The following is a 23,813-nucleotide window of genomic DNA, read 5'->3' as shown; positions in this document are numbered from 1 at the left end:
TTGAAAGTCAACGCTAAACAGTAATATTTTATATCGACAGTGTACTGTGTCCTACTTTGTGTATGTCTATAGAAAAAAATCTTTTGTCTGTCTGGGAACAACGAAACACCCGGAACTAACAGAAAGGCTCAGACTATACACAAAGCCGGGTGACTGTGTCAAGGTGTGAAAACTGACCACCTGTGTATATGTGTTGGGGCCTAGGAATAAATAGATGTAAACGTCGGGGAAATACACTGTTAAAACAAAAAATCTGAATTTTCACTTTTGATTAAAAAAATTCATTATGGTTGCTGGGTGCATTAGGATCATAATCATTTAATATCTGTCTTAAAAGATTATTATAATTTACTTACATGTAGGACTAGTTTCATGTAATGTTTGCACAAAAGTGGGATTTATTATATCTATTTAATAGTGATTACACATCGAGGTCAAAATTTAATAAAAATGCATCAATTTTTATAACCGATTGCTTAACATGAATTGTTTCGACATAACACAGTACTGCAAGGGGTATCAAGTGGATTCGGAAAGAAACAGGGGGGGGGGGGTGATATTATCCATATAATTACATTTCATTTTTCGACTTTAAGTTTGCAGATATTTTTCTAAAACCACGGAGTTGGTTGGCAAAAATAAACGTAAGACATAAAGAAAAATAATCGATATGTAAAAGAAGCGGATTAATAGACAACCAATTTCTTATTATTCTAATCGATTTCTGATAAATGGATCTCTCTCTCTCACACACTCTCTCTCTCTCTCTCTCTCTCTCTCTCTTCTCTCTCTCTCTCTCTCATGAATTTTCTAGTGCTAAAACTTGAGGCCCCGAGTCAGAAAGGTATAAGCACGTTAAAATCCCTTACGGCATCACAACCGCCACTTCCAACATAGATTTTATTGTGAACTTTTCTACGCTTGCAAATGACACCAATACAATATTGTCAGAAAGTGATATACCTGTAATCTCTCTCTCTCTCTCTCTCTCTCTCTCTCTCTCTCTCTCTCTCTCTCTCTCTCTCTCTCTCTCTCTCTCATACAAACAAGTGTGTAGCGTAGGGCATTTTATATACATGTATCTTATTTCTTAAACATTCAAAAGTAAATCATATATTAAGAAAACTGTACAGCTACGCATATTACAACATGTTACAACCTTCCTTGATTTAAATCCTTCCATTTCTTGCTGAAATTAATGATACAGTTAATTACCGCTTAATATGTCACTGATTATGTTGAAAATCTATAATGTATTCTGCAGTAGGTGTTATTTTGTAAAATTAAAACCCGACATTTGCAATGTATATTTAAATATTTTAATCAAAAGAAATCAATTAACAAATGAGCTATTAACTCGCACAAAATGTACCTGTGTAGGCAAGCGGGCAGTCATGATATTTGGACATGTGTACAAAAAAAAAAACAAGCATGGATATATTTTGTGGATTCTGTGTTTAATTGACTGTTTTTAGTGGCTAAAACACAGCTTATGAGACACAGAGAATTAACAACTCGATCATTTAAACGAGGGCTTGTGTCATATATAATCAATAAGAAATGATTATGTAACCTTGCTGGGGGGGGGGGGGTATTTTCGAATGACATGGCAGAATGAACATAATGACATGTACATTTTTAATAATCAGATTCAACGTGTAAAATTCAATACTTTAACCTTATAGCTAGGGAAATTATCATAATTTTATGATCATAACATTCAATGACAATAGACTTTTATTAATAAAGAAAACGTATTTAATAGATTTAACGACCTGTTACATTCTTCTGTCAAGTTATCTGTATACATAATGATAATGCTATATACAGCATAATAAAAATAAATATCGAAGAAAAAAAATATACTGAAGATTTAAAAATCTGATTTTTTCTCAAATTAATAGTACAGTGCCGTACAGTGGGGTACAGTGATGGTCAGTGCCTGGTACAGTGGCGTACAGTGGGGTACAGTGCTGGTCAGCGCCCTGTACAGTGGCGTACAGTGGGGTACAGTGGAAGTCAGTAGGACTGTACAGTGGTGTACAGTGGGATACAGTGCTGTTCAGTAGAAATGTACAGTGGGGTACAGTGGGGTACAGTGGAAGTCAGTGAAATGTACAGTGAGGTACAGTCAATGTACAGTGGATGTCAGACAATGTCAGTCAATATTTGGGAATATCAGTGGATTTTGAATTCAGTAGTGTATGTTCCTCAATGAATGTGTATATTCAATATGTTTCATTCAATTCAATTCATTTTTTAAACATATGTATTAATAGCCATTAAAACTCATATATTGGCATGCTTTTCTATTTGGATTTTAAATCGGTTTACTTAATGTACAAAAGATGAACATAATTTGAAATTGAGTATGAATATAATGAAGTCTATTTGAATTGTACATGTATCTACAACTGTGTATGTTCATTCTACATAAGCCTGAATGTACTATTTTTTCGTTACCAGTTTTGCATTGTCTCCCTTTATACCCGTCCTCACATCCACTTGGACAAGTACCATTTTTGAAGTCACATTGTTCTTTTTCGTAGCAAGCGCCACAGACTTTACTACAATTCATCCCATATTTGCCTTCACATGCTGTTAAAATCAATGCAAAAAAGATTTTATCAAAACAATTTCAAACAGTGATGAAATCGTTTTAATATTTGTAATTATTCCCGAGATGATTAATAAGAAGTTTTGAAGTGAAATTGAACAAGGAAAAGGATAGTTATGCATATGCTGGCTTGTCTATGCCATAAACACATCGAAGGCTTACATGAACCTTTATCAGTAAAAAAAAATGTAGCGTTTACCTTTGTTACACATAGATCCTCTATATCCCGGAACACAGCTAATGCAGGTCCCATCTACAATGTCACAATCTCCATTCTCATAGTTTTCTGGGCAGGGTGTGGAGCAGTTCTCTCCGTAATACCCTAATTTCAGACAACCTAGGAAAAAAACCGAAACTTATAACTCAACATTTTAGACCGACTTAATGGTTATGGTAATATTTTTTGATTTTCATACTAAAAACTGATGATTCCTAAATATAATTGGTCTTGATGTTAACGTTAAGATTTTTTTAAAGGAGTTAAAACTTTGTGTGTTTTATCTGAACTAAATTTTAAGCATTTCCTAGTTGGAATAAAATGATACTTTCTCTGTGCATGTACTTCAAAAGTATGACAATGAACGTGGACGAGGACATTTCATCAGAACATTTTTAAACATATGTCATTGATTTTAATACACAATTTTAGACAATCAAAATGTTTTTAAAGAAATTGAAGTTGTCAACGAATTACCTATTCTATCTTCATACAAATTTCAGGTACAATTTTTAGCCATAAAGAAAAGACAACTTCCATATTTAAACTTTGAAAGTTAATGACCGCTTATATTTTTATACAAAGATCTGTTCATGGTTAGTACAACAACCACCTTAAACTCTTATGGTTGGTTGTTAACGATGATTTTATACAGTACTGCTATCGTGAAAGTTGACAAAACTATCCTATCCTATCCTATATCCTGTATCCTGCCTCCGATCCTGCAAATAAGCTCTATCCTATCCTATCCTATCCAATACCTTCAAAATATAGAAATTCAAGTTAAATGAAACGAAATCTAAGAGTTAAATGATGATATCAATTCATGTAGTACTCAAATTGAATAATTAAATCTTAAAACCGAATATTCTTCGAGCGGGATAACTTACTTACCTGTGCTACGGTAAAATTAAATCGTATGCGGGATAGACACAATAACGTAAACAAACAGGTAAGTGATTCGATTTTTTATCTTATTGTATTTATGCATAAAAAACAGATAAATAACTTCGATGCACTTATTTAGGAACTGTTTAGTCACATTTTTTTTATCAAATTATTTTGTTATCACATATAACTGAGCGTAATTATCATTATTCGAGTGATTCGTTCGGCGATAAATGCAAACACGATCTGGAAATAGGTATTTCGTTTAGGAAGTTTATATCGTTTATAGTTAAACCACTCGGAGTTATTTTTAAGCATTTATAGCTAGCTAACATTTATTAATTCGATATATCTAGGTTAATATCGGACAGAAATATGCGTCCCAGTTATTAGGCATCGAAGAAATTATATGAAACGTGAAGCAGTTTCTGTTTCTTGTTTACATGTTTATTTTTTAAAATGCCGAATTGGTCGTTTATGAATTCAAGCTTTTATTACTTTGCAGACTTTAACGGAAGTTAATACAGAAGTCTATTTCTGACGTTGTCAAATGTTGCATCGAATTCTCGCAGTAACTCCGTACTTGCGTACGAATTGACAAAGATGTAGCGCCGAAATGTTAGCGCGCATCAATGTTATGCACCGCGTTCTTGATAAAATAATTATTCTTAAGGTAGTCCTATACTCGGCACTAAATGGGCTCAATCATTGGACCTGATGTATCAAAACAGAATACAAAAAATATAATGCTAGTATCGCGTTTGGTAATTTTTTAACTATTTTATGAACTCAAACTTAAATTCATGGTGTTTATTTTATAGATTGACATCTTAGAGAAAAGATTTGATAAAAAAAAAATTATATGTTGACGGATTACTTTTTACGCTATAAACTCTAAACCAAGTAGACCCTGGCGAAAAAATCCGTAAAAATCACATGTTGCCACAGTTTTCTGCCTAGATCTGTCAACAATGTTAGATATCATTTAAACATTAATTAATTGACGATAGATTAAATTCAAAACAGCTTCTGTCTCTAAATTTAAACCAGTTTTAGTAAAAGAAAAATAAAATTTCCGGGGGGGGGGGGGGGGGTGGCATCAAAACAAAGAAAATATAAGCATGCCTGAGATCCTGGTTAATCAGAAACTTCGTTTTTCATTTTACTTTAACAGAATCGAGTTTCTCAACATTAATAATTTCTATCTCTCATAGAATACATCTATTACCGTTCTAATTGATGATTATTGCCACTGTTTACAACAGCGACGTAGAGCAAAATCAGTACTGGGTATCTAAAACGCTTTGTAAAAGTCGAACCAATATTGTAAAATCCGTATTATGACGTAGTGCAATACTCGGACTACTTTAAATAGTTTAACTTGTAAAACGTATTTAATTGACATTGAAAATACATTGTTAAGCCAATTTTCGTTTCGCAAAATAACTCTAAAATTTATACTCGAATCCGATTGGCTACAGGATGCAGGATAGGATAGGATAGGGTAGGATAGGATAGAATATAACTTTTATATTTCTATCATGTATCGTGCATCCTGCATCCTATCCTTGTCAACTTTCAGGATAGCAGCACTGTATAACGATGATTTTACGAAGTTCAAATAAAATCAAAATCCATGTTTCAAAATAATAATAAACATGTCGTAGAATAGGGTCTGTTACAGAGTAAAAGAAAAGCTAACAATTATTCTTAAAAACGAATTCATTCGAAAAATTTCCAAAGATTCACACAATGCAACACTAGCTTTGACACTTCTCCAAAAGTTCACGCTCCATATAACTATGCAATAAAAACCTTTAAGGTGCACCTTTTAAAAAATTCTAAATCTGCTTTGTATTTTTCCGTGTGATTCTTTAAATCTTACCATAAACTTCAACCTCACACAGTTCGTTAAAGGCGTAAGTGGAATATCCAGCAGGGAAGGGACGATGAGTTCTGTTGTTGTAGTATATGACATATCTCCCGTGCATAAGGCATGTTACACTGAGAGGGTTGGGTATTGTGGCTCTGGTATAGTTGTTGTCCTTGAAACACAGTTTCCAGTCCTTTCTGTGGGTGGTTTTCGATACGTAGATTGAAAATCCCAAGAATCTACTCGTAAGGGTGTTGTTTTCATCTGTTAGGTCATGACAAAGAACTTACTTTTAGTGTAGTATAGTTACATATCTAGTATATTTGTGTAAGGTTGTCTTTCAAAAAATACAAACTCAAGACCCTGAATTCAAGAAGTGTTTGTGGACGTGTAAACACGAATTGAAAAAAAAACAACTTTCTTTGTCTTTTGATCTTTTACTTTATCATTATTTATGTCAAAAAAACTACCAAGGGAAAAGATATGTTATAATAACCAGTTGTCATGTAATGATACAAGTGTTATAAAAGAGTACCGGTTTCATCACATTAATTTTTTCTTACCACCATGCAACCATTTCTATGACAGCATTTTGAAAAATTGTAAAACTGTATTGTTCAAAGTAAAGATAGTACACTATCTGAAGTAGTGTGACATTTTAATTGTTCAAACTACGATCGACTTATGTAAATCCCTCAATCGTATGGTTACAATACGTGGGTTATAAACGAACGCATTTTTACACATTATGAATATCAATATTTTTTTCGCTATCATTTGTTAGCATCATATAATTGCTGTATAGATAGCACAGGTACATTTTATTGACTATAAGTCGGATGTATATTTCCGTTCACCTGACTTGAGCTGGAGATAAATAGCGTGACGTCAGAATGCATTAAATGTGACTTCACAATGCATCAACGCTTACATGGTATATCTTGAAAGTGTAATAACTTCTTGATTGGACATGGGAAACAAATCTATTTGGTTTACATGGGAAATAAATTCGTCATCCAGGTCTAATCATGGGTATACGTGGATTTACCCCGGGTTGTATTCAAAACACCCTTCGGCCTCAATGTGTATGGAATGCAACCCGGAGTAAATTCCCGTACACCCTTGATTGTACCTAAATAGCTAATAATGTGCAGGTCTGCAAAAGTTCTCTAAATAACATAACTATGCCATTAAGTTATATTTCAGTCACATTTTAGTTAACCAAATGACAACATACTGTAGTACATGTATTCTGACTCAACAAAAAGATACGTTGAACATAAAAACTCACCAGATATATAATTTACAGTAAACAGGCTTTACTCTCTCAAAGAAAATCAATAAATACCCCAAGCGACATTTTCCGTCCTATATTGTATAAAAACGTGATGCAAGTTTCGAATTTCTCCCAGATCTACCCTCCATTCTGCTATTGATCTACTATTTGCTGATATCGCACACTGTCCTCCTCTGGCGGACAAATCTAACCGGCGTCCGTCAACAGCCAAGATTGCGTTCCATGGTGTGCCGTGATAGGGATAACGCTGCCAGGCAGGTCTGTTCACAGCTATATTTTCTGTAGAATTTGTCAAAATTTGACAATCATAAATGTTATTTATATCCACTAATTCACGTTGTTGGTCCGTGTTTGAAGCACCCAAAAAGATATAATTTTAAATGCGGTAAGAAAAGTGTCGATAACAATATCTTCAAAACAATTCATTGTACTAGAAAGCTTTCACTTCTCTTTAAAATATAAAACATGGGAAATGAATCGTCGGTAAATTTGTGAAATACGGAAATGAATATTGAAAAAGAACATTTTTATAAATAGCTAATTTTTTTTACCAGGAAATACATTCCTGTTCAAGCAGTAGCAATTTCCGAAAACTGATAAAAGCTTGTGAATATTAAAAAAGTGTATATTTCCCTGTACAAGCCAGTTACTATACTAAACAAAACCCAAAGTATTCATATACACACTTGCATGTTAAAAACAGTGCGCTTCCGTCTTTTTTAAATGTAAATTTAAACGTCGGACTTAGTCAGTATCAAATAATACTTCAGTTTATATATGTTTCCAAATTACGATTACCATGCCAAGTTTTCTCTCTACATATGAATATTAGTGGTATTCATTTTGTGTCAGTAAGTCAGCGTATCTCAAATGTATTTAATACATTGTTTTGAAATTGTGTTTGTAAAATGATTGTGCCTGTTAATCAACTGATTTTAAAAAAAATAAGTCTATTTGCATTGTGTTTCGTCGTATTCCTCATATTCTCAGATCAATGGATCTTCCATTGTTATTCACTAAAAAAATGATATTTATTTAATGAGGGCCAAATAGTTCTGAAATTGGAGCACATTCAATGTCAAATGACAATTATTCACAATAGAAGATATGCGATCTATAATTAAAGAGCCTAGATTGAATGCACTTGGTACGTTCAATTTTCCAAAAACTCTAAGGTACGCTTTCAAAAAATTACCCTTCAGATCTACTTTGAAAAAGTTAGATATTTTTTAGCCATATAATATTCTTTGGAAAAGATACACATCATATAATTAAACTTTGAAATTTCACCCATTTTTGATATTTTTATAGAAAACTCTTTTTCGCAAGGAGATTAATAAATATCGCATAAAAATGGCGACAACGATCCAGTCCATTTAAAAAAAAGTAACAGACATCCTTTTTATTGAAAATTATTGTTGGAAACGTCACGCAATTCAAAAACTGTATGTTTTAAAAAGTGTCATTTATTTGAAATTTTGCTATATAAAAGATTACTGATTCCTACTTAATGATCCTTTCTTTAAATGTAAACCATGTAAAACCATTTAGCATATTTCAATATATAGATGATTCACATATTTTTTAAAGTAGTACTATTTATTCATTACATATTGTACTGTTTTCTTTAGTTTTACATGTAGATTAGCGTAGGATTAGCGTACTGTTAAATGGCATACGTAATTACAACTCTCCAATAATTAACATCAAACTGTATTTTGTTCCCATTTTATTATAATTTTGCATGTGGTTTTTATATAAGCTTTCTTGGGTTTTTTTGCAAATATAATTTGCATTTCTTTTATTTCTCTTACCTAAGAGATAGATTAATATGAGCCTTTTGGCTTGTTCCCCCAACTTATTGTAAACTTTGTCAATTATTTTTACCTGCTATGGATAAACTCAAAAACATTGTTTAAACTAAGTATCACTGCATGGATATTGGTAGATATGTTAGTAGATGAATACTAAGAATAAATACTTTTTAATTCATTTACTCACCATATGTATGCACAGTCCAAAAATGTTTGATGAATATGACTAGCCAAATCATATTATCCTAAAATCGTAAAAAAAAAAGTATAAAGTATATTAAGCTCATATCTCATAAGGCTAGTTAATTGTAAAACACACCTTAAATGTAACTTGACTTTGTATGGTTTAAATAAGGAATGAGGAATCATTCTTTGAGTATTATGAGGTGATAATTTCGGTCGGGGCGTAATCAAATCCAAAAAAGCCCAAAGGGTTTTATGATAGATTTGATCACGCCCCGACCGAAATTATCACCTAATAATATTCAAAGAATGATTCCTGATTACTTATATTTATTTAATTTTAAGCCATCGTATGATTAAATATATAAATATAAATAAGGAAACCCCGCTGGCGCTCAATTTGGCGTCATTTGTATTATGGGTTATATAGTACAAATTCGATACGTAGTGTTATCAAAGGCAAAGACACTGGTAAATGTAAAAATTCGCGTGTACCAGCTTAAAATGGATATGAATATCGTATTTATACCGCTTTTAAAGTCATCATATAAAACTTTATTTTTGGTTGAATTTGTAATAATTAAAATTCATACATGTACATATACCTTAGCGACATCAGCTTAGCTTGTAATTAAGTATGAAAGTTTTATATTATATACATGTAAAATGTAGTTACAAGGAATAAAACTACGTAAATAGATTCATAATATAAATTGAAATTCTGATCAGTGATTGAAATTTGTTTTTATTTTGAATTAAATCAAAGTTTTACCAGAAAAGAATCTTACCAATGTTCCCATCAAGTTATGCAACCAAATGAACTCTTCAAAAAGAGAATATATTTTACATATATATCCGTGTACAAGGCTGTATCGATATCGTGATCATGGTCTTCCTTCTGTACATAAGTTGTGTTTTGTAGGGGGTATTTCTGGCATGGTGTGTCATTTTGTACATATATATTTAAGCAGTTATTTAGAGATTAAATTACCATAAATTACATTCGGTTATATTCTCTCAAAACTTCAAAAAGACACAAAAAAGGACATTTGAACACGATATTCACATAAACAAGTAATTTGGAAGTACGATGAATATTAAGACGAACAGGCTATCTTTTTCTTCTGGTTAAAAAATAATAAACAAAATGTTCATACATGTAATAATAATCAAATTACGGAAGTTTAATGCAATTGGATTTGCCTATTTTTTCTTTGCTAAAATTGAAAGCAATGGTCAAATTGAAAATAAATTTTACATTGAATATTCCCAAAAGTTATAAGGCGCTGTAGTTTCATTACAAATGACACATGTTTATGTCATTTACCTTTTTTTTTTATCTACGTACGCGTGTACTTAGGTCGTTTGAAAGACTGTGGTTAACTGTTCTAACTTAAAACGAATTATAAACTTTCTTGGTATACATCTTAATAATGTCCAATCACATTTCAACTTCGTTTTCTATTTGAACTTTTACTGCAGTTATAAATAATAAAATATGATTAAAAAGGATTATTCAAGGAATGGTACGTGTTCATAAAGTCAGGGATACAATCTTTATTACTTATTTAAGGAAGAAGGGACTATTCTGCAAGTATAACTCGGTCATCAAATACGGACGGGAGTGACCTAATCCCAAAGGGTTCTAGTAATGATAGATTTGATAAAGCCCGTTTGTATTTCATCATCTCATAATATTCAGAGTTAAGAATGAATTTTAATTTCTATTATTTTCATCATTTGTACGATTAAATATTGAAATACTTTGAAAAATGTATTGGACTATATATCACAAAATAGATTAGTAGTGTTATCACACACTATTACAGTGGTAATGTAAATACATTTATATAAGTGGTATTAAATATTTTATATTTAATATTCATATTACTGACATTTTTAAGTTATTTCCATTTTGCATTATTATGAAAAGCCTGCTTGCACCCCACCATATGTCATTTGCGAACAGTTTAGTACTATACGTTACAAATTAAAATCGCAGTGTTATCGCAAACAAATACACAAGATGTGAATATTTGATATCATGAATGAATTAGCAATAAACCTTTATGTATTAACTTAATTTGGGGGGGGGGGGGGGTTGATTAACTAACGCTTGACAGGAGACGGTTGGATACGTTTTATTCTGCTTGTGTTTCTGCGGAGTTATCGTAAACAGGTTTAAATAAACAAAATAAAATTCGTTCATATATGCGCGGGGGTGTTAAGGAAGCATATGGAATCTGAGTTACATGTAATTCCGTAAAATCACAAATCTTAATTATTAAGTACATATTTAAATATCTAAGCAACGAAACGTAGATCAAAAACAAATAAAAAATACTGAAGACAATTTTTTTCCAGAAATTAGTTTGTATTACGTAGATTTACACATTGATGACGTCATGACTAAAAGTTGAATGTCGTGTGAATTTGATCGGAAAGCATTGTAAACATATTCAAAATATAACTAATCTAAGAACTCTGATAAAGTATTGTGGAGTGATTTATTGAGAATTGAACACAAGAATACTGGGGGAGATGTTAGTTTTATCAAACATTCTCTAAAAGGTATGAAAATTTGCTTTTTTTTCTCGGCCAGGCTTTCCTCTGTCGTTGTTTACGATATAAAAATCCGACTAGAACAACACTACCCCGTATATATCGTTAGTTTGATCAATGCTTAAATTGAAAAGTGCTGCTAAAATCCCATGTTGTGTGTTGTTTTGATGCAATTGGCCGTTTTTCGTGCAAACTATATAAAAGTTGGGAAGGTTTTACAAGAACCGGATGAATAACTTTTTAATAAGGAAACACATAGGATTCTAGCAGCGGTTTTGATTAAACTGAGATGTTTTGCTTTCGTTTGGGTATGTTTATTTTATTTTGAAACTGCGGATTAGTGTGGTTCTATCTCATTTTATGTTAAGGAATATACGTAAGCTATTTATAGTTGTCACGTGATAATGCACTAATGTGGCAGTAATGTACTACCCGATTTTATTGCACTGGCATCTATTTTAAAGGACAATACTAAGTTTTTGACCTTATTCAAAATAGTTATTTTATTCCACGATTTTGAATATAACAGTCAAAATAAGACGCTAAATTGCTCATATGCTTCCTTAACACCCCTGCGTGATGAGGAACTGTATTTTTCCATCATTAAACAGATTTAATTCTATTTGAAAATACATAGAGTCATCACGTTTTACAGTTTGTTAATAATTCAGATATTAATAGCATCATTTTCAAACAAATATTGGTTTTTAAAAAAGAGCAAAGTTCATCGCCTCACTATATTTAGAACAACTTTATAAAAGACTTACACACTGCACACTGACGAGTATTTAATAGGCTTCAATTTTCTTTTTACGAGTTGATGGAATCAACTCAGTTATGTCAGTGCTAAGGGGTTCCCCATGTATCGAGTCGAAGCACATTTTCGATATGAATATATTGTATACATATAAGATCAAATTTTGGGGGTATTTTTGAAACTTGGATAAAATATGAATAAATACTTGGGTTTTTATTATCCATGAAAGCCTACTTATTTAAATAATTGGTAATGATTAATTAAAAAAATATTATCAGTCCGCGAAAGAAAGTAGTGTTATGAAAATGTAGCGTCAAAAGTGAAATATTTCTCAGAATATTTGTTTAAAATATAAATAACATATTAGAAAATACATTTTAAAAAACAAACTGCAAAATTTGTTCCAAGAATTAAACATATTTAAACTTTAGACAAACCACTATTTTTACACGATTGACGTAATTGGTGGTACCAAAATAAACTACATCTTATTGCGCTGTTTTCCCGCGTTAGCGGTAAATCGTTCAAAGGGAAAATGAAATGTAAAAAAATAGGTCTCTAGATGTAATCCAAATTTTCTCAGTATATACATCAATTAATGTATATAATTGTTACTCATTGATTAAATCATATAAACAAATATTGTTTAAATAAACACTTTGATTTTATAAAAATTATTATGGAAATTTTGAGAGTTGGAAGTATGTATCAATACGCGCACGCTGTCTGTGTTTGTAAACAAAGTGTCGAGGGAGAAGATCAGCAGTGTCGAAGTTATCAATTGAAGAATCTACAGCGAGAGAAAGAATTAAAGTGAGCAGTTCCAGTTGAAAAGGTAAATTTATATTCCACTTTTTGTGAAGTGTCTTCTCAGAGAGGCCTGACAAGTCGTTCCTATTGTTTGTTTACAATTTATGTACTCGGCCGTGGCGTGGGTTCGTCCATGTTCATGTCAGTCATGATGCTAGCGATTTTTGAATAATTATCAGAGACCTATATAAGTTCCTGTATTTATCGATCGAATGGATATGTTTATCAGCGATAGTGATACTGTTTAATGTGTTCAATTTTAGAAAGCTTATTCCCAATTTACAATTTTATCGAGCAATAAACACTGCAATCATGAGTTTACATATTTAAAACATAGGGATATACATGTAATGTCAGTAGGTGTACCGTACGTGTTAGACTTTTAACTGTTTCTTAGTTTATATTGAATTTAAACAGTTATTTTTTCAATAGTTATCAAAGTGAATAAGTATAAGTATATATTATGAAGAAGCTGTTCAGCCCATGATTATAGTCCCTGCTCTTGTATACATCTTATTCACAGCAAGAGCTGTATCACCATCTGTAGTTACAGTCTGTAGATATTGAATTACACATCAAGCATTGCAAAGATAGGGTTGGTTTCCGCTTGGGTCTCCAGCTGTGCAGATGCCTGTCTGATAAATTCCTTACAGAATATTTAGGTACATACAGTATATGCAAACAAATGATGTATAAATGAAATATAAAGCATGCTCAATTCACTTCGATATATATAATTCAGAGTTTCATGTCATAGAGACAAGTTACAAATCTAGATTGGAAAAAATCAAGAAGATGTATTTTTATTTTGCATATAACTAAAAGTCCAGGAGTTGAAATTCAAGAGTGGCAAACATCATTATATATCGATACTAATAAATGAAAATAAAGGAGTGGAATTTCAAGTGTTGAAAAAAAATCAAGAAATTGAGTTTTTATGCTGCACATAACTGGAAGTCGAGGAGATGAATTTTCAAGAGTGGCATATAAGACAATTGTATATGAATGAAAATCAAGGAGATGTGTTTCAAGTGTTGGAAAAAAAATCAAGAAATTGAGTTTTTATGCTGCACATAACTGGAAGTCGAGGAGTTGAATTTTCAAGAGTGGCATATAAGACAATTGTGTATGAATGAAAATCAAGAAGATGAGTTTCAAGTGTTGAAAAAAAATCAAGAAAATGAAATATTTACTTTGCATATAACTGTAAATCTTTCAAATCAAGGAGTTGAATTTCAGGAGTGGCATATGAATGTATAAATAAAAATCAAGGAGACAAATTTTAAATTAACACTTAAAATACATTCAGTGTATATGAATATGAAAGATTTTGAAATAAAAAAGTGGTTAAATATTCATTTATTTTTAAAGAGCTAATATTTATTGGTTAATGCTAAAAATTTCCCCTTGATATGGGTTTTCCATTTTGATATAAAATAAAAGAAAGAATTGGCCCCATAAGATTCTAAGGAAAAAAAATGGAAAATTCGGATAAGTATACTTTGAGAAATAGGAGAAAAAGAGGGAGTGGCAGTAATAATACCGAAGAAAATGTTGGCAATAAAAGACATGCACACACTTGTGTAAGCAGTAATTATGAGAGCAAAATGAGCAAGTCTAATGAAATATTAGACATTCAATGTGTTGCAGCTATGATGCATCAAGGATCAGAGGATTTTTCAGAATTAAGTAGAGGCAGGCAGTGTGTTGCCAATGCACTAGCAAGTATAGCATTCAAAAGTTTGCCCGGAAAAGAAGTTAAAAAATGGGATTCAGATGATCTCCATTTTTTGCTTTATAAGGGTGATGAGCTTTACAAACACACACGTCGCAAATGTTTATTTCCTTATTTACATCCGAGTGATCTCCCGAAGGGTATATGTTTTTCTGATAAACTTTTGAAATTGACCATTCAGACTACATTTTCTGGGGACATGAGCAGTTCATTCCAAGATAATACCCCATTTTATTCTCTGCCAGCAGCGTTGAACTGTTGTCTTGCAGATGGTTCATGTTCTGGGATTTTAGTTTGTAAAGAAAGTGCTGTTGCAATATTCTATTCAAATTCTGATTTCCATGTATTTGATCCTCATGCTCGTGACAAGTTTGGAAACCCATGCCCAAATGGTTCAGCAGTACTACTCACAGTTCAGAGTTTTCTACAGCTTCAAATTCTATTGCGAAGAATATTTCATGTTGATGGAAGTTGTACTTTTGACTTGCATCAAATTAAAACATCTTGCATGGGTAAAAATTCTTTTTTGCGCATAAAAGATAGATTATGTTTATCAAATATTGACCATTGCCCTGCTTGTTCAAATGTTTCAAAGTTCGTGGATGATAATACTGGACATTGAAATGTAATTGAGAACTTTCACAGCTCTGTCAGCACCGGTCCCTCATTTGTATGTAAAAGTTGCACACAAACATGGTTTAAACACTCTGTTAAAAAGGCTACTGGTATATCAGAGGAGTTTCTAATGTATTGTTCCTTGAATTCAGATGATACATTATGCCACACATGTTATAGACATTTAAAGGAAAAGAAAATTCCTCCATGCTCATCAATGAACGGTTTAAAATTTCCTGTCAAACCTTCAGAGCTTGATTTAACACAATTAGAAGAACGTCTCTGTGCACCAAGAATTCCATTTATGCAATTGCGGGAAAAGCCAAGGGGTGGACAACTAAGTATAACTGGAAATGTAGTTAACGTTCCGGCTGATGTTACAACAACCGTAAAGAAACTTCCAAGAGTTCTCAGTCAAAATGAAACCATACCATTGAAATTCAAACGTAGTCTAAATTTTAAGCATTCTGTTGCATTTGAAAGAATTCGTCCCAACAAAGTAAAAGCCGCAGCAAAATGGTTAATGCAAAACAGTGCATTGTTTCAAAGTGAAGGAATAGAAATTGATCAGGAATGGGAATTTCAAAACCAAGAAAATGAAAGTGATGAAGATTCTGAGGAAATTTTAATGTCTAAATCAGGTAGTGATTGCTTGATTGATTCATGGACTGAAGATACAAATCTTGAAGACAGACCTTCTGGAAATACAGATACCATGCTACAAAGCATAGATTTTCGAGAGTTTAATCAAATTTTGAGTGTGGCACCTGGAGAAAACAATACCCCCCTAAGCATATTCCAAGATAAATATTCAGAATTTCTTGCATTCCCTGCCATTTATTGTGGACAATCAAGACCAGACAATGCTTCAAGACTTGTTCCTCTACATTATAGCACTATATGTAAATGGGAATTGAGAAATATTGATAGGCGATGTGCAACATGTATACCAAATTTGTTTTACAAGTTGAAAAAATTGCAAATTAAACAAATTCAAGACAAGGTCATGCTGGCAATCCGTAAATGCAAAATGAAAGGTAAAAAGTATACAGCAGCACAGATTCTTGACTCACAAACTGCTCAGTCAATTGTAAAATTAAATGAAGGATATCAAGTCTTGCGAACATTACGGGGATCTCCTCCTTACTGGGAAAAGGCAAAAAAAGACATTTTTGCCATGATAAATCAATTAGGATTACCAACATGGTTTTGCTCATTTTCAGCTGCTGAAACAAAATGGGCACCTTTACTGAAAACTTTAGGTGAGCTGATTGAAAATGTATCATATACAGATGATGAGATCTTGAACATGAGCTGGGAGCATAAAAGTAAATTAATTAAGGCCGATCCTGTAACATGTGCAAGATATTTTGATTACAGATTTAGCAAGTTTTTCTCGGATGTTTTGTGTAATGAGATACATCCTGTTGGCCAAATTCAGGACTTCTTCTACAGAATAGAATTTCAGCAGAGAGGTTCCCCTCATGTCCATATGCTTCTTTGGATTAAAGATGCTCCATACATGGTAACTCACGAAAAGAAAGAAATAGAAGATTTCATCAACAAGTATGTCACATGTAACAAAGATGGAGCAGACAGTTCACTTGTGAACTATCAGACACATAGGCATGCAAAAACATGTATGAAAAAAAACAAACCAATATGTAGGTTCAATTTTCCTATTCCACCAATGCCATACACTATTATCCTTTCATCTTAGATGATGATGATGAAAATTTTGCTGCTGCTTCTGTCACCTTCAATGATATCTGTGCATATCTGAATTCTGATGCATTTAAAGGAAGTGATTTAACATTTGAACAATATTTGTCAGTATTGAATGTAGAAATAGAGACTTACATTCATGCTATTAGATCATCTCTGAAACAAGACAGAGTATTTTTGAAAAGGAGCCCAAAAGATAGTCGAGTAAATGCATACAATCCCATATTACTTGAAAGCTGGCAAGCAAACTTGGACATCCAATTTATTTTGGATCCATATGCTTGTGCAACATATATTGTTTCATATATATCAAAGGGACAAAGGGGAATGTCAAATTTGCTTCGCCATGCATGTGAAGAGGCTCGAAGGAATGAATCTGATATTCGTCAACAGGTTCGCAAAATAGGAAACAAATTTTTAACTCATGTTGAAATTGGGGCTCAGGAAGCGGTTTATATTGTTCTTCAAATGCCTTTGCGCCACTCTTCAAGGTGTATAACCTTTATAAATACTTCACCACCTGAGGAACGTGTAGTATTATTGAAGCCAAGACATGTTTTGGAAGATTTGAAAGATGACAGCACTGACATTGAATCAGGCAATATTTTGACTTTATACCAGCAAAGACCCAAAATAATAGAAGGATTGTGTCTAGCAGACTTTGTATCACAGTTCTCTGTAAAGTATAAAACTGCAAAGACGAAAAAAGCATTGGACGAAGAATTTTTACCAGAAAATGAATATGAAGAAGATATGTCAGAGGACTATCATTATGCTCCATTGGAAGTGGAAGAGCTAGCCCAAAGTTATGTGTACAAAAATGGTGTAGAAGTTATTAAAAGGAAAAAACCATGTGTTCTCAGATGGGTTCATTTTGATAAAGAAACGGATTCAGAAAAATATTATCGTGAACATCTTATGCTGTTCATTCCATGGCGTAATGAGGAAAAAGATCTGATTAAAACTTTTGCATCCTTTGAGGAAAGTTTCCAGTCTTGCAGATTGCAAGTTGAAAAAAAACTAAAGGAATACCAAAAAAGAGAAATCAATATAAATGATGTAGAGCAAATGTTACACTGCATGGATGATAATGCATGCTCTGAGTATATTGCTCCTGGTTGTGAACATCAAGATGAGATCGACAAAGAGGAAGGAAATACATTATCAGAGAAGTATGGTTGTTTTGATCCAGGAAAACATGCACCAGAGTATGATATTGGGCTTGACATTGGGATTGTTCGAAAACAACTGGAAGAAGACATATCTCAGCTTGGAGAAATGGATGATTATTCATATAGGAAAATGGTGAGAAGTTTAAATGAACAACAAAAAGAGTTTTTCAACCATGTAATGCATTGGTTAAAAACAAGGATAAGTCCATTGTATGTTTTTCTGACAGGGGGAGCTGGTGTTGGAAAAAGTGTTGTTACTAGGGCTCTATATCAAGGGTTGCTGAAATTTTATTCACACCAGTTAAATGAATCCCCAGACACATTTCATGTTTTGTTATGTGCACCATCTGGGAAAGCGGCTCACAATATAAATGGTGCTACCATACATTCATCATTCTGTATTCCTGTTGGACAAGGATTTGCTTATAAGCCACTTGACATGCAGCAGTTGAATACTCTTAGAACAAAATATATGCATTTAAAAGTTCTTATTATAGATGAAATATCCATGGTAGGCCAAAACATGTTCAATTTTGTAAATTTGAGGCTGCAAGAAATAAGGGGCTGTCCAAAACCCTTTGGGGTGTGAGTGTGATTACAGTAGGAGATTTATACCAACTGAAACCAGTCATGGATAAATGGATATTTTCCCAATCTGAGCGAGATTATGGTCCATTGGGTGCTAATCTGTGGAAGGACAATTTTCACATGTATGAACTAACAAAAATAATGCGACAAAAGGATGACAAGGATTTTGCAGAATTGTTGAACAGACTACGAGAAGGAAAGCACAATGCAGATGATATTAATGTTTTTAAAATGCATGTAACAGAAGATGATGCTGAGCTTTCTGATATACCACATTTGTACACAACAAGAAAAGAAGTAGAAATGTACAACACAAGGGTGTATGATATTGCACAAGTGAATATGAAAATTGAAATTCAGGCTATTGACTGGGTAATTGGCACTTCAGATTCAAAAATACAATCTAGAGTTCTGGATCGAATCCCAGTTGAAAATTCTAAAACCATGGGATTGTCAACCAAACTTAAACTAGTTCTAAACATTCCAGCTGAAATAACAAACAATGTAGACGTTCAGGATGGTATAACAAATGGAGCTTCTTGCATAGTGAAGCATTTTGATTTTAGAGTAGAGGGATCTAACAGATGTAGCATCATCTGGGTTGAATTTACTGAAAAAGAAATTGGGAAAGCAATGAGGACAAAATTAGCAAGATTGTTCAAACCTGAAATAAGTAAAACATGGACGCCAATTTTGGAAATAACCAGAATATTTAAAATCCACATGAATGGAACATATCAGGTTAAAAGGAAACAATTCCCTTTACAACTGAGTGCTGCAAAAACCATTCACAAATCCCAAGGATCCACGCTCACAGATGCAGTTGTTCACTTGGGCACAAGAAAAAATGAGCATATGCATTATGTTGGATTCAGTAGAGTTGTATGTCTGAAAAACTTGCATATTTTGCATTTGAATGAAAATAAAATTTCTGTGTCAACGTATGTGCAAGAGGAAATGGATAGGCTAAGGCAAGAATGTATGCTTCAACTGTGTGTCAGAAATTTACAGGATAATTTGTCACAAGGATCTATTGTCTCATTCTTCAATGCAAGATCACTTCGTCTTCACATTCTTGACTTAAGAGAAGATACAAGTATTCTTCCATCAGATATTATTTTTATTTCTGAGACTCGCCTCATGGCTGGTGATGATGATAATTCACTTGAGATTCAAGATTTTACATTGCATAGAAATGATTTTCCAAACACAGATGGAAACAGACCTTCTTATGGTTTGGCTGTTTATCTTAAAGATACCATTTTGTCTAAAGTAAGAAATGTTAAAAAAAGTAGTTTTGGGAGAATACAGGTTTTGTCAGTAAATATTGCTGTTGGAGAACTAGTTTCATTGATTTTTCTGTATATTCCTCCACAAGAGAAAAGCAATGAGGTGAAAAAATCATTAAGAAACATCATAAAGATTCATGCAAGTAATCCAAATGCCATTGTATTAGCTGGTGATTTCAATGTTGATAACTCAAAATCAGATACATTTGCCAAATATATGTTGAAAGAATTTAATTTACGATATTTGCAGACTGGCAGCACCGCAGACTATGATTCCACTTTAGACCATATTTACACAAACATCCTACCTATTCAGATTAATTTTTGGGGTACGCTAGAGTCATATTACTCTGACCATAAACCAATATATGTCTCACTTGAATAGTCAGTTTGATATGAACTCAAGTCAACTTGGCCATTCAAAAAGTGTGTTTTAATTCCCCATTGATATTAATAGAACACTTGCAGAAGACTGAATATTAAATTACAGTAACTTTCATATGAAATTTTTACTGATATTTATGTTTTTCTCATGAAAATGTTTCTTTTATTAGTATGTAAAAATTACTCCTTGTATTCATTAACTTCACTTACTTCTTTTTAGATGCTTAACATAGCAAAGCTGAAAAATTCCAAAAGCAATAAGCCCTACACACTGCCTTTGAAAGCAAGAGTTGGTGGAGTGAGTGGAGCTATGCATTATCAGGTTGATGGAGGAGAAAAAAAGGAGTACAAAATCATTGGAGTTGCTGACAGCACTGGAGCCATCAAGTGCATCCTGTATGACAGGACAAAAGAAAAAACTTTGCAGAAGGGAAACTCAGTAATTCTTATGAATTACATCTTCAAAAGAGAGCCATCAGAGTCAATAATCATAACAAAAAATTCTAAAGTCATGAAGACTTCCAACTTGGAAGTTGGACAAGAACTGCTGGACAGGGCGGAATTAATCGCCAATCCGCCACCAGCAGTGACAATTCCTATCAAAAAGGCAAAGACCAGTCCAGTAAAAACCCAGGTCTCCATTCAGGGTCGAGTTGTTTCAGTAAGTCTATTTCTTTTTTTGTAAATTTGGATATGATTTAATAGAAAATGCATGTGTTACAGAAAGATTTTAAAAATTGTAATTGATCTTAAATATATAACAGAGGGGAAAATTTAGTGTGACATTGATATGTCTCCATTATTTCAGGAAGATATGATTAAAACTGTGAAAGTCAAAGGAAATGATGTCCAAGTGAAATCTGTAACTTTAAAAGATGAAACGGATTGTGTAAAGGTGTCGCTGTGGAGAAATCTATCCGATTCAGCAGCAGTTGGAAAATTTCTGAGTTTTACTGATGTAGTCGTAACAAGTTTCAATGATGAAGTCTCTGTGTCAACAACATCAAAGACAACCATTCAGGTATGAACTGTTAAAATATTATAAATTCTACTCTAAAAAAAATCGCATAATCTGATGTAGGTAATGACAAATGCAATAAAACTTTACTGTATGAAATTATATTTCTAATGCCTGTATCATGTATTAATACAGCATGAAGAATATAAATAATATTTTACACTCTAACTGTCGATCACAAAATTCAATAATAGAATGTGAAAATATTTGTCCAATTTTTTTCATATTTCTATATTTAGGAAAAAGAACCACCAAGCTCAAGTTTGGAAGGGACTGTTGTTGGGTATGAGGTTGGTGACAACTGCTTCACAGTACTCTTTACAATTGGAGAAGATTTCCAAACTTTCACAATTGCTTTGGACATTCTTGTTGAATTCCTGGAATGTACCGATGAAGAAGTGGAGAATACGTTGCAACAAAAACTACCATTCTCCTGCAGACTACAGGTTAAGGATAGCTCTGTAGAGTCAATAACAAATTCATAAATTTATGATAATGTTGTTTGACACTATTAATTGTTGGTAGTAAATGATTCAAGTTCAGTTCTTCAAAACAAGATTATTTTGAACTGAGGGATTGATAAAGTGTTCTCAGGATGACCATATTGTGTTCAACTAGAAACTTAAATATTCTTTTAAAAAAAATTGTTGGATTTCAGTTTTGTAAATTTGTAATCTTGGTTGCAATATTCTTTTCAATCAGCCATTTTCCTATTTTTCACATTAACACCTTTTTATGTTCTTTGCTGAAGTTAAATAATGAATGTCAATGGTACATTTACATTTTATGATATTCTACTTGTGAACTATTCAATTTTTTCTAAACACTAAAATCTACAAAACATGAATTGTGATGACATATAACCAGTTTTAATTGTATTTAATCAACCCTTTCTGATATGATTTTAAGTTTATTAATGCATTAACTGGTTATTTAATGCACTCACTTTTTACATGTTTGCATTATTTTAATTTTTACCTTTGTGTGCTGAACTCTAGTCTTGACATTACATGTATTTGTTTCTGTGGATAAATGTTCTCCTTTTTTTTTTATTGTTTTCTTTTTGAGTAGTTCAATCTACTGTTGTTTCAACTGATAGTTGAATATATGAGCAGAAGTAAATGTAATGTTTGAAAGCATGGATACCTTTTTATTATTTTAAGGTTCATTGCTGCATTTACTGGTAATTTAATGCACTTGTTTACATGCTTGCATCATTTTCATTGTTTTACCAATGTATGTTTGGATTCTTGACATAATTTGTTTTCCTGTAGATAGATGTACAAATTTTTTATGTTTCCTTTTAGAACAGTTACATTTAACTTTTTTGTTTGAACTGATGGCTGAATACATGTCCGAGCAGAAGCAAATGTAATATTTCAAAGCATAGATACTATTTCATTATTTTTTATATTATAACTGGGTAACTATACAGTTTTTGATATGCCATTTTTATATCCTTTGCAGGTCTCATTGTGCACAAATATCTTGTGCGATACTTTCTAAAGTTAATTAATGCTTGTACATGACAATCACAAATATTTCATTTTTGAAATTTTTGTTTACCTTGTTTACTTTTGAAAATATAGCCAGTTTACACCCTTATTGTAATAAAGCCTGTCTGATCCCATTTTGGGTTCATTATTGGATTTGGATATATGCATTTGTATACTTGCATGCATCATTAGAATTTTTTTTTTAGTTGAGATGAACAACTGAGATAGATGTATTATTTCTTGTTTTTCTTCTAGGATAGTTAAATTTCTCTTTACACAAACTGATGGTAGAATGCAGCACTCATTGGACGCAGAGTGCACGTAATTAGTAGTTTTGATAGCACTGATTCTTTTTCAATATTCGATATAAATATCTGTTGTTCTTTTGAAATTGTTTATGCATATATGATGAAAAATTACTGTTAGTGATTGTATACAATAGATCTCTACTTCTTATTCTGCTTTTGCTTTTACTTGCAATTGTGTTAAACTAGAACTATTAAACATTTTAGGATTTTTTTGTTAAAATTGTTGGTATTTTACTTAAAAATATCATCTTAAATTTGAAAGTTTTTATTTGTTTCTAACTGAAAATGTATAGTCATTTTTTAACAACTTTCATAAAAATTGATAATCAGGAACTATAATTTTATGTCCACTGATGTCAATATTGGTGCTACATTTTTTTTATTGTTAATAAACCAGTTACTTTGAATCTACAAATAAGTCTATTTGTTTGTTTTTTTCCTTTTCATTAACTATTGGGATCAACT

General features: G+C 32.3%; 1 protein-coding gene and 1 pseudogene across 1 annotated transcript; one reads left to right on the top strand and one right to left on the bottom strand.

The window, feature by feature from the left end:
- LOC128174544 (multiple epidermal growth factor-like domains protein 10) overlaps positions 1-23,813 on the bottom strand; it is a 293,920-nt pseudogene that overhangs the window by 16,645 nt on the left and 253,462 nt on the right.
- On the top strand, positions 12,332-23,754 carry LOC128172595 (uncharacterized). The gene is made up of 4 exons (XM_052838380.1): positions 12,332-13,043; positions 20,747-21,187; positions 21,335-21,547; positions 21,784-23,754. The coding sequence occupies exons 2-4, from the start codon at positions 20,747-20,749 to the stop codon at positions 22,027-22,029; spliced, it is 900 nt and encodes a 299-aa protein (XP_052694340.1). The 5' UTR covers positions 12,332-13,043; the 3' UTR covers positions 22,030-23,754.

The sequence above is a fragment of the Crassostrea angulata genome, chromosome 2 (assembly GCF_025612915.1).
Source record: "Crassostrea angulata isolate pt1a10 chromosome 2, ASM2561291v2, whole genome shotgun sequence".
Lineage (NCBI taxonomy): Eukaryota > Metazoa > Mollusca > Bivalvia > Ostreida > Ostreidae > Magallana > Magallana angulata.
This window is presented reverse-complemented; position numbering and strand designations above follow the sequence as displayed.